At 48.7% G+C, this 11,028-nt stretch overlaps 3 protein-coding genes across 3 annotated transcripts; all 3 read left to right on the forward strand.

Annotated features, from left to right (window-relative positions):
- The first annotated feature begins 362 nt into the window (after positions 1–362).
- On the forward strand, positions 363–1,028 carry FVEG_04851 (hypothetical protein). The gene has a single exon (XM_018892763.1). It carries the CDS (start codon positions 373–375, stop codon positions 1,012–1,014), a length of 642 nt encoding a protein of 213 aa, XP_018749511.1. The 5' UTR covers positions 363–372; the 3' UTR covers positions 1,015–1,028.
- Positions 1,029–5,832: 4,804 nt separating this feature from the next.
- FVEG_04852 (hypothetical protein) lies at positions 5,833–9,454 on the forward strand. Its single transcript, XM_018892764.1, has 2 exons — positions 5,833–6,583; positions 6,651–9,454. The coding sequence occupies exons 1-2, from the start codon at positions 6,191–6,193 to the stop codon at positions 8,955–8,957; spliced, it is 2,700 nt and encodes an 899-aa protein (XP_018749512.1). The 5' UTR covers positions 5,833–6,190; the 3' UTR covers positions 8,958–9,454.
- A 68-nt stretch (positions 9,455–9,522) lies between these two features.
- On the forward strand, positions 9,523–10,966 carry FVEG_04853 (hypothetical protein). Its single transcript, XM_018892765.1, has one exon. It carries the CDS (start codon positions 9,566–9,568, stop codon positions 10,856–10,858), a length of 1,293 nt encoding a protein of 430 aa, XP_018749513.1. The 5' UTR covers positions 9,523–9,565; the 3' UTR covers positions 10,859–10,966.
- The last annotated feature ends 62 nt before the right edge of the window (positions 10,967–11,028 follow it).

The following is an 11,028-nucleotide window of genomic DNA, read 5'->3' on the forward strand; positions in this document are numbered from 1 at the left end:
CCTTAATATGAGTCATAAACTAACTTCTCCTAACTCTGTCACAAACAAATTGTATTAAAGAGGATGTCGTGAATTTTGTAACCAATACGCTCCGTACGTACGGTAATAAGCCATATCTAAAGCACAGCTTTGGTGATGTATTCGAGGTTATAACAAATCAGTAAGATATAGGGGATGAAGGGGCGTCAGTGAGTCACCTCCGTTCGGTTGTTCTTTGTGGTATTCCTGAGTTGTCGTCTTTCTTTCACGGTGGGTTCCAAGTTCTCTTTCCTTTTGTCGAATGTTTTTTTTGACTCAATGTCTTTAATGTTCCGACTTACACAGTCTCAGTCAATACTCAGTTTGGACGCCCATAACATACAATCCAAGACTATGGAGGATAATCAAGAACCACTATTAACCGCAGACATGGCAGTCGGTGCTGATACTGTCGAGGCTCCCGTGGATGAGCCCAAGAAAGGCAGAGTGTTGGTCCTCAATGGGTTGCCAGGCACGGGGAAAACAAGCATTGTGAAGAACCTCAAAGAACGACTCCCCGGCCAGAAGATCCAGATAGTCGACAGTCCCATTATGGCTGGACCATTTTGCGCTCACGCATATCAGCGAGAGTATCGATCAGCCTACCTTCATGAGATCCGAAGATTGGCAGACCAGGGCTACACTATCCTGGTGACAGCTTCTCTGGCGAACAACATATCGAGCCAACGAGTTATTCAAGACATTCTTGAAGTTGTCTGCGGGAAAGACGTCTCCTTGTTCTGGATCAACATCAGCCGCCAAGGGGTTGTACAAGATCAACAAATATCGAACTTAACCCGGTTAGCGAACGGCGAGTCGAAGGCAGAAAAGTCCGATGTCTTGCCAGCCACCGCCGAACAAGGCCAACTTGTTCTTCCCTCAAGCCTGGGGCATAAGCTGGATGGTAGCAGCTTGATCACTCGAGTGATGAATCTGGGGAATGACCTCGAGGAGGCAGTTAAGAAGGTATCGGAGGTTATGGCCCTAGAGGAATGAGACAACATTGGCTTTGGTTTTTCTTCTGTTCTTTTACGTGGGAGGCTTGGAGTCTGGGCATTTCACGATTTCCCGGTTCTGTTCTTTGGCATACCGTTGATACCACACACAAGCACATTTGCTGGATTTCGGATCACACATGAGACAGTACAAATGAACAATAGTGCAAATTAGAAATGCAGAAAAATATTAAAATCATGTCGAGTATGCAGTTGCATCAGTACACGATTATTGAATCAAAGTGTCACGCGCGCCTGAATCAGTTGGTTGCAAACGTGCAACACCATACCCTGGATCGTGATACCATCAAACAAGCATTCCTACGCCAATGCAAGTAAGACAAAACAAGGGAATTAACAATGTCATCATCGGAAACAACGGAGCTCAGCTGGGGCCCAATAGAGCGGTCTACCCATGATTATAAGACATGCTATGTTATGTCGTCGGTGAGCATTGTACTATGAATGCGAGGCACAGGGAAGCTGCATAAGAGATTACTTGGCCCATTGCGTTTGTACAAGCATAATTCTAGGCATAGCTCTATCTTCAGGATTAGAAACACCCCGAGTCTTTCTTGACTCGATCAACTCTGCCAACAGAGAAATTCTTTGGAATGTGATGCTGCATCTGACAAGTGACAGCCATGTTCCCAGAGGCCAAGACAGCATTATTCATGAACGGCGAAATAGTAAGCCGTAGCAGTTGAGAAAAATCTGAAATGTCGAATTTTTAGCATTACCGAGAGGAGGATCGACAAAGTAGTACGCTTATAGCGAAACGAGACCGACATCCAAGCGAGCATGTTCCTCGGGGTTCACGGACATACTAGACTACCTAAGGTATTGACTATCTAGACTATCTCGGCGTCTGTATAGTTTGACAGGCCGGGAGCACAGAGCACAGAATGCACGTGGGTAAGTGCGCAACGGAAAGAAATATCATCATCATCAGCAGCAGAGGAGAAAAGGCAAAGGCAAAAGCAAAAGCAAGCCCTGGCTAATAAGGACATGGGCCTTTTATTAGACGCGGATCAGGAGGACGGGATAAGGAGCATGGACCGGGGGAGAAGAGAATTAGGTAAGGACCTCGCCTAACAATTAATTGCCTTGGCTTTTGCTTTTGCTTTTGCTTTGCCTTGCTTTGGGTTGATGGATGAGAGAGGCTTTTCGTCTATACGAGATGAGCGATGACATGTCTCAATTGACAAGTCGAGTGCAGTACGGAGTATCTGATTCTGATTCTGATTCTGATTCTTGGCCTGAGCCTTGAGGCGTATGGTGAAACGGGGATATCGTAAGCAGGAGTAGAGGCGACTAAAGATGGACATAATTATAGTGAGCGAATACACGCAGAGATGCTAACAAATTCGAGATAACAAAGCCATTGTTTAGGTCAAGCCTTGAAGGCCCAGAGGCCATTGGTGCTGTGCCTAGATGGACGCCATCTAGGACTTGAAACGCGCGGCGGCCGTATAGCGTCATGAGCATGGGACATAAGTCCAGGGGGAGTGGATAAAAGCCCGGTAGTTTGGTACATAGAATTTGTGTACAGGCGACATTGGCTCATGATTAGTGCTTGAACCTGAAAGAAGCTCGTATGTACGGAAGACAGTACAGTGTTGTAAGAAATGGAGATATCCATCACGGCATTTCCTTTGGCCGGTTGATGACAAGACAAACAGTACTCCGTACTTCGCAGATAGACACCTGATGCAACATATGTATGCACTCCATAGTACTCCGTATATATGTATAATTCAGCTATTATTATCCAGTTTCCTCAGCTGGGTTTCTGCAGCAGGGATCAGGTACGAGGCATAAATGCCCAGGATCCAATGTTGCTTTGTTTAGACCTTCAACGTTTCTTGCCACGAACCGGTGGCGGGATTCATGTATACATATGTAAACCGGTTATCTATTATACGCGACTTCAAGTAACGGTAAGCTTATTGGCCTCAAAAAACCAAGGGCCACTGACATGTTGAAGAAAGCCTCGTGGATATTGATCTACTGTTGATCGCTCGGGGGTTCCATTAACGGAAAGTCAAATCAATGTCTGCAGCATTCAGTGGCTTCGCGGCAATATACATATGTAATTATGGCCTGGTGAGAATGAAATGTTAAAGTTTGAAAGTAGATTATAATGGCTCGAGTTGAGCCTTGGTGTTGTTCTCCAGCAGTGGCGATCCTGTCTGCACAGACACAGACACAGACACAGACAGACGAATCTCAAGTGGTGGAGACGTTGCAGTGATGGATTCTAGAGTGCATGCATCATCAGGTAAACCGTACAGAAGCGAGGAGCAGGGGACGATGCAAATGCAAACGCCTATCGGTACTGTAACTTGGCGTGACCACAGCTGAAAACATCACCACCTTCTCCAAGTTAGTTACATATTGTTTCTTAACGACTTCGACTATTGATTATTGACCTCAACTAACCTGAAGGGCTTGCCAGAGAGACCGCATTGGCTTTCCTGTTTCGTTTCTCCGCCCAGGGACCCCTGTCGATCGTTTCCGCGCCTGGTCACATCGCCCGTTGAGCCTATCATCGTCTGGGACAGAGAAGGTCAAGCTTCGGACCAAACTTCAGACATTGCTACGTATAATCATAGAATGTTTGGAGAGAAACAATGCCAACTTGATTGAGCACAGTAAGCAATTAGCTAGAGTCTGATGTACTTGTGCTAGGCAAGGCTAGGCAAGGTATTAGAGTGATATGCTTGTGTCTTGTAATACAAGACATTCCGGAGTTGTCGTTTTCTTGTTCATTTCCATAATTAGTGCGATTAATAAGTCTCAATTCAAGTTGTCACTGTACTCCAAACGCGCGCCGTCCGTCTTCGACCTCCTTCATCTGGTCTGGCTTTGGTTGATAGTTAGATAGATCACTTGACCGTTAGGTTCCGAGAAGGCGTTTTGCTTTTTTGTCCCTTCATGTTGCATCACACAGACCGACCGACAGACACACAGGGAAGAAAAGATACTGTCGTATTGTTCATTACCATCAGAAGATTCTGAAAGTCAACATCAACCACAGACAATTTCCCACGTTGGGGACCAGAGCTCACTGTTCTCGATTACGATTGGCTGTTTTATCTCTCAAGCCGGGGTTGATAGAGTGGGGGTGACGATCCCTGGGCATAAGATCACGCTATGGAAGAAGAATCAGAGACCTCAGGTCGACTTGAAGAAACGGCAGGAATGGTTTAATTATCCTAGGGCGATGAAGATGTATAACCTGTAGGAATGGGGTTTCTTCAGAGACAATAGCCTTTGCCTGCTTCTGTGATAGTCACTGGAGAAACAGATGCGTAAATGACTGTAGCCCGGGCAATCAAACCAAGTGACAGAAGTATGAAGAAGTGTCATGTTCAATTCTTGGCTGACATTGTCAATATAACAGAACGGCACTGGCCCCCTGCGACAATGGGACTCCAACGTCAGTTCAACAACAAACAGCGCAATGCTATTGTTTGTGCGTGTGCGTGTGTGTGTGTTTATTGGAGACCGGTACCCAGGTGCTCCGGCTCTAGTCAGGTCTAGTATCCGTTACCTGACATGGCAATGCTTGTCTCGTGGTTTGAGTTTCCCCGGCCCTCAAATCAACTCTAGGTCCGAAAAGGAGTTCCCCTCGAACTCTAGATCTCGCCACTTGACTGTTGGCGTTGGAGGCTAAGAAGCCGCCAACAAAGACGTTAGTTATGACATGTCATGGAACTTCTTTCTCCCTGACGACGAGAACAAAGCAAAGAAACCTGCATGATTTGGTAACTCTAACCAAATGAATATCACAACGTCCGACCCTACTATATGAGGTCCGTTCACGAGTCATAACGTACGTCGCGTCCAACGCTGAGCGCCATGAATAAAAATACCGCCGTCCTGTCCGCCATGTACCCGGAACCTAGGGACCCATGACCCCTGCAGAAGCCGTACAGAGTGCCCCTGACGGCCCCAGCATCTCGGCCCCCCAATGGATGGAGGGATTGGACCTCTGTAGCTCCTCATCTAGCCCCTAATGTAGGTACGGTACGTCAGGTACCGGTACATGCATCGTCTGTAGTGTTTGAGAGACGGACGGCATCCCCTTGCCTTGACTCTGCAGGTGCTTCAGTGAGCTACGGCAGTGTAAGATGTTTATTGACTGTAGGGAGGGATCTAGAAGCATAGGGGTAATTCATTTTCGTTGAGTTATTTGTCTGTGAGACTGTGACAAAAAGTCAACACCAGCATACATATTCACCTACACACACACACACACACACACACACACACACACACACAGCCCAGTCACTCACTTACACGCGAAAAGATTGGTTACACATAATCACATTATCTGTTCTGCATGACTGCGCCGACAAATACGACTCAATTGTTTTCAGTTCCTACCCTTCTTGTTTACTGATAAATGCCCGGCGCACCAAACTAGGAGAAACCAGTCACAGTGCCTATCCCAACCTAGAAAGTTGACTGGCAGGGGATCAAAGCCCCCCTTGTGCGCCATCTGTCTCACAATTTCGCCCGATGAAGCCCTGTTCGTTGAGTGCTTCTGGTTCATTTCTGCCGTTGTTGTTCCTCCACTTTCGCTCCATTTCAACGGACGGGAGCTCCCATTCTATGTATCCATCCATTCTCAACTGAAAACAGTACGTATAGGTACTTACTTGGCCTCATTCCTTCAGAAGCTGTCTCGCGTCTCTTGGCTCTGTACCTTAGCACCTAGCTCTAGGTAGGTAGCTGGAGGTAGAGGTAGGCCTACCTGGTACCTTTCCATAGTTCTCCACTCACCCCCACTCCCCGACGTACACCCATTCAAGGCTTCTCTCGCCTCTTCTCCCTTTACTTTTCCTTCATCTCTCTCCTCGTTTCTCGAGTTTCAACCTTCTCTCTCTTTTCTTCCTTGCTTTCCTATTCAAAGCCCGGTTGACTCGAGCATTGAATGAAGCCTTGAGTGCGGTGCGGAGCCTCAAGCAATTCGGGCACTCCAAGACAAGTTCCAGGACTGACCAGACCTGCTAGTCAGTATAACTCAGGAATAAAGACAGCATAATTTGAGAGCATAACGACTATTCTCAAAAAAGTCATTCCGACGACAACTACTATATCGAAGATATCCGAATTTACGAAGGAAAACGAGAGGCCTTTTCAGGCTCAACACTACCTATCTATCAACAATGCCTCCCTCCTTGAACACCCATCCCTCCTTTACCCGTCCTCGGACTAGCGACCGCGATGGCAGGCCCAGCACCCGCGACCAGGGCGCTGATCAGAACCTCCTGATCCCCAGCCGAACTTCTTCGCTTCACTCGCGCATCACCCAGCCCATCCCTTCAACCCTCAACATGAAGCCTCAGCAGCGAACTCCAAAGACTCTGACACATGCCTACATGGTTTGTGGTGTTGGTCGTGAGCCTTCTCAATGGGTCAAGGCTCCGGCGCCCGCCCAAGGCAAGATTGGCCACATGAAAGGGGCTGTTGGGCAGTTCTGGCTCCCTGAGATTCTGGGCAGCAGTCCACGTCTCGAGCAGGATAATGAGATTGCGCGGGCTCTTCACTCTGCTATGAGGGTGCGTACACAAACCCCATTGACGATTTGAAAATTCATTTAGCTGACCAGTGGCAACTATTGTATAGGCCTGCTTCCCTCACGATGTCGAGATCTGCACAGGCCGAAGTCAGCCTCACTGTGTTCACCATGCTTTCGTTCTCCAGCAGGATTCTTCTCACACTCTTTACGGTATTTGCCTGCGCGTTTGGTCGCGAGCCGACGAGAAGAGGGCCGAGACAATTCGCGACCTTCGCAAGAGAACCGAGAGCGACTACTACGACAATCCCGATGAGACCTACTGGATCCCTTATTGCTTGTCGTTCCTTTCACGATACCCTCTGTACAATCTTCTTGGAGATTATCTCAGAGGTATGTGGATTCACTGGAACAAGGCCACCAACCTGTTCCACGCTGAGGAAGTTTCCCGTATCCTGAGCTTCCCTGCTCCTCGCCTCAACGATCTTGTTCGCATCGACATGAAGGACTACGCTCTCTGCTACCAGTTCCCATCTTCGCCTACCGGATTCCAGAACTTTGCTATGTGGCCTCTTTTCAACTGTCTGTCGATTCCCAACATTGTCGGTGTTATCGAAGCCGCCATCTCTCCTACTCGCCGAATCATCTTCGTCAGCCACTACCCTGCCATGCTCACCATGGCTGCTGAGACCGTGCGATACTGCGTTCGAGTTTACGAGTGGAGTGGACTCTACGTCCCAGTCGTGCACGCTCGTCACGCCAAGGAACTGGTTCAGGAGCCCGGCCCTTACATTTTGGGTATCACTGTTGAGTGTCGCTCGCTCTTCACTGCCCCTACCGATGCTCTGGTTGTTGACCTTGATCGCAACTTTGTTCTTACCTCCAGCCCTCCTACTGCTCTCACCCCCGGCCAGCGCAACAAGTTTGTTACACGACTTACACAAGCTCTCAACGGTGACGTCACTCCTTCTGGAGTTCCTCAGCATCTTCGATCCGCTTATGGTGGTGGCAAGCTCGTTCCTGCGGGTCAGATCATCGTTATGCGCGGTGAGGTTGAGTCCATCCAGGATCCTGAGTGGTGGAACCAGGATGCCGTCATGGCTGTTATGGACCACGTCTGTGAGAAGCTTGGACGCAACACTGGTATCAAGGCCGTCTTTGGTGGATCGGTGAAGAAGCCTCTCATGACCAAGGTTTCAATGCGCCATCTTAATGAGATTGTTCGTGAGAGGAATCAGTACTCTCGTGATGCGCTTGAGGCTTGGCAAGATTTCATTAACCTCAAGGGTCGCATGGACACTGAGCTCAACAAGGTTACTAAGCGTAACAACTACCTGGTTGAGGAGCTTGAGAGCTGGAAGCAGCAGTTCCTCAAGTTCCAGGCCTTCGCTGAGACTCTTACCAAGGAGACTCAGGATCTCAAGGTCAAGATCGACACACACAAGAGGGAGAACCGTCGCCTTGCTGGTCTCATTGATCAACAGAAGGATGACAACGCTCGCCTCTCTGTGCGCCTCACTGGAACCGAGAAGCAGCGTGATGACGCTCTCGAGGCTCTTGTCCTTCAGCAGGAGATTGCCGAGGAGCTTGAGCGTGAGCGCAAGAGGAACAAGAAGGAGCTTTCTCAGCTTCAGCACACCAACATGACCATCATGCGACAGCGTGACGAGGCTCGCAGAGTTGTTCTTCATCTCCGCAGTCTCATCGGTGGTCAGAGCCACCACATGGAGCATCTCATCCAGTCTCTCACCAAGCCTGATGACCTTGCCCATGAGATCGAGGAGGGTTATGATGAAGCGGAGGAGGAGGCGCAACAGGCTGGCGAACCTGGCCGTCTTACCCCCAGCCCCAACCCCCGAAACAAGCGATACTCGTCGTCCAGCTTCACCGACGTTGCCGATCGTCACCTTAAGGATAAGACAGACGCCATTGCTCACATTGTCCGAAACATTGCTGAGCAATGCCAAGCCGCTGTTGAGGGTCTCCAGCTGGCACATGATGCCGAACTAGGGAGTTCTAGTAGAAGGAATTCTAGCCTCTCTACCACCCAGAGCGATGACGGCCACTCCGCCGCCACGTCCGAAACAGGAGACGACTCCCTCCTGGCGCCGCGGTCCGGGAGGGCGTCCAGTATCCCTCCCACCCCGGATCTCATTCCCAACAGGAGCAGCACAGCAATGTCCTTTGCCTCTACGGCTACGACTCCGGAGCGAGCGTCCCAACAGTATAGCCTCAGAGACGAGATCCCCACCAAGATTGTCGAGGATGACGAAGAGGACTTCGAGGAGAATCGAAGCGACAACGGAGGGGTCGCACATGAGACAAGCGTCGTTTCTAAGCATCAGCTCCAGCACCAACAGTCCCTGATGCACAGGCCATCAGGCGCCAGGATCAGCGCTCTTGGCGGCACCCGCTGAGTGAGGTGTTTTGGATACCTAAACAGCTTAACTAACGTCTGAGCATGAGCCTTGCTTTTTTGTCAACTTCTCACTTCTTGCTTATTTCGATTTAATTGTCTTGTATTTGGCGGCTGGCTTTGAATCAAAACCTGCGGGTTCGGCGTTTGATGTCCCTTATATCTTTTTTGTCATTACCATTTTTCTGCCTCATCTGATGAGCAGCTTAGCTCATATACCTATGTTAAGCCTGACGGCCATCTTCTCATTATGTTAGAGTATTCTTCTACGCAGCGGTGTTTGTATAGTCTTCCTTCTTTACCTGGGTGAAGGGGGGTATAAGAATGAAACACATTTGAACGTTATTCTAGTCTCTAATCATGTGGGAAGTACTCAACATACTGCAATATATCGTTATAGTCTCGTGTCCTATAGACTTGTAAGTTATTGTAACCTTTACTCCATAGGTACCTAGTCTAGACTGAATTAGACCTGACATGAGCTACTGATAAGATATGCGGAAAGCCCCATTAAAAAGTTTCTGTTAGCGATGACCATTGAAAGTGTTAGCGCATTCTTCTCATTTCTTCAACTCCTTCAACAAGACTTCTCAACTGTCGCGATCTACAATGGCTGATCCTTTGTTAACATCTCTTTGCGGAATCTGCCACATATCGACCCCGAAATATAAGTGCCCCAGATGCGGTGCTCGAACCTGTTCCCTCGCGTGTATCAAGAAACACAAAGCCTGGTCTGAATGTTCCGGCGAACGCGACGCAACAGCCTATATGGCTCCATCGAAACTTCGTACTCCCGCCGGTGTCGATCATGATTATAATTTCCTCCATGGAATCGAGCGTTCTGTCGAACGTGCCGAGAAGCTTCTCGTTGAAGAGCGTGGTATCGTGCAAGAGGAGGAATTGCGGCCGATGACAGTCCAAGAAGTCAAATGGAAGCCTGGAAAAGACGGGCGCAAGCGCAAGGTTCTCGTCACACGAGTTTTGCGCGAAGCCAAAGGCAGAACCTTTGAACGGTTTCTGTCTGCGCGATTGAGGAAGCTGAACATCACTATCGTGTGTGCGCCGCTGGGTATGGCTAGGCAGAAGGAGAACCATACTACACTCAATCGGCGAACCAACAGAATCAACTGGCAAGTTGAGTGGATGATGTTGGAGAATCTTCCCGATGCGGAGCCAAAGAAAGCCCGAATGTTGTCGAAGGTTATGGATGATGTGCCACTATATGAAGCATACCACACTTCACTAGAAGAACAGCAGAGGACGAAAGGGCAACAGGCTAAGAAGACCCCGCGAGCAGGTATGGACGGACAAGTGCAGGACTTGGTGAACTACACATGGTCCTCTGGGTCATTTGCGCTCCAAGATCCCTTTACAGGTGCTTGGGCGAATCATAACGACACAGAGCCAGGCTTGTGGCCATCTGAGAAGATAGAAGCCCAGAAGAAGCTGTTCCAATTCTTTCTCGCAAAGTTCCGGACCCCTTCGGACAAGCCTTCTGTTGTCACTAAACTCGACCCCGAAGACTGCCTGCGAGAGGTACTGAGAAATACGCGCGTGCTGGAATTTCCCACAATATGGGTGCTTGACCAAGATCAGAGCCTTCCTGAGACCTTCGCACTTGGACCCAAGGATAAGGTCCCTCAAGAAAGTAATAAGAGGAAAACCCCCCCTGGAAAGAAAGGACCAGCCAAACCGAGCAAAAGAAGAAATAAGGGTCAGGACGTAGAAGAGGGTGAGATCAGGAGTGACGGGGAGGGCAATGAGTCAGACGATGGCATCAACACTGAATTCAAGGGAGTGAGTCTTGAAGAAGGTGATGTAATTGCTGAACAGAGCCTTGGAGAAGAGGATGATGACGATGATGAGACGAGTAGCTCTGGAAGTGATGGCGAGGAAGGTTGAGCAGGTATAAATTCGTCAAGATGTAACTATAATGATACCCTAAGCTGAATCATCAGTTGTATAAGAAGTTTCACATACAATCTCGCTATTTAAATATTCCTTAACTACTTTGTTGCTTTCTATCACGATAGTGTCGTTGGTGTTGAACTCTCATTGGGTAGAGTGGCTGT

This window comes from Fusarium verticillioides, chromosome 4 (assembly GCF_000149555.1).
Source record: "Fusarium verticillioides 7600 chromosome 4, whole genome shotgun sequence".
Classification (NCBI taxonomy): domain Eukaryota; kingdom Fungi; phylum Ascomycota; class Sordariomycetes; order Hypocreales; family Nectriaceae; genus Fusarium; species Fusarium verticillioides.

Bases quoted from the DNA above. Each gene is read 5' to 3' on its own strand.
- FVEG_04851 (XM_018892763.1), top strand. From the start codon at position 373: ATGGAGGATAATCAAGAACCACTATTAACCGCAGACATGGCAGTCGGT.
- FVEG_04852 (XM_018892764.1), top strand. From the start codon at position 6,191: ATGCCTCCCTCCTTGAACACCCATCCCTCCTTTACCCGTCCTCGGACT. The intron at 6,584-6,650 runs GTGCGTACACAA...ACTATTGTATAG, and splicing joins CTCTTCACTCTGCTATGAGG to GCCTGCTTCCCTCACGATGT.
- FVEG_04853 (XM_018892765.1), top strand. From the start codon at position 9,566: ATGGCTGATCCTTTGTTAACATCTCTTTGCGGAATCTGCCACATATCG.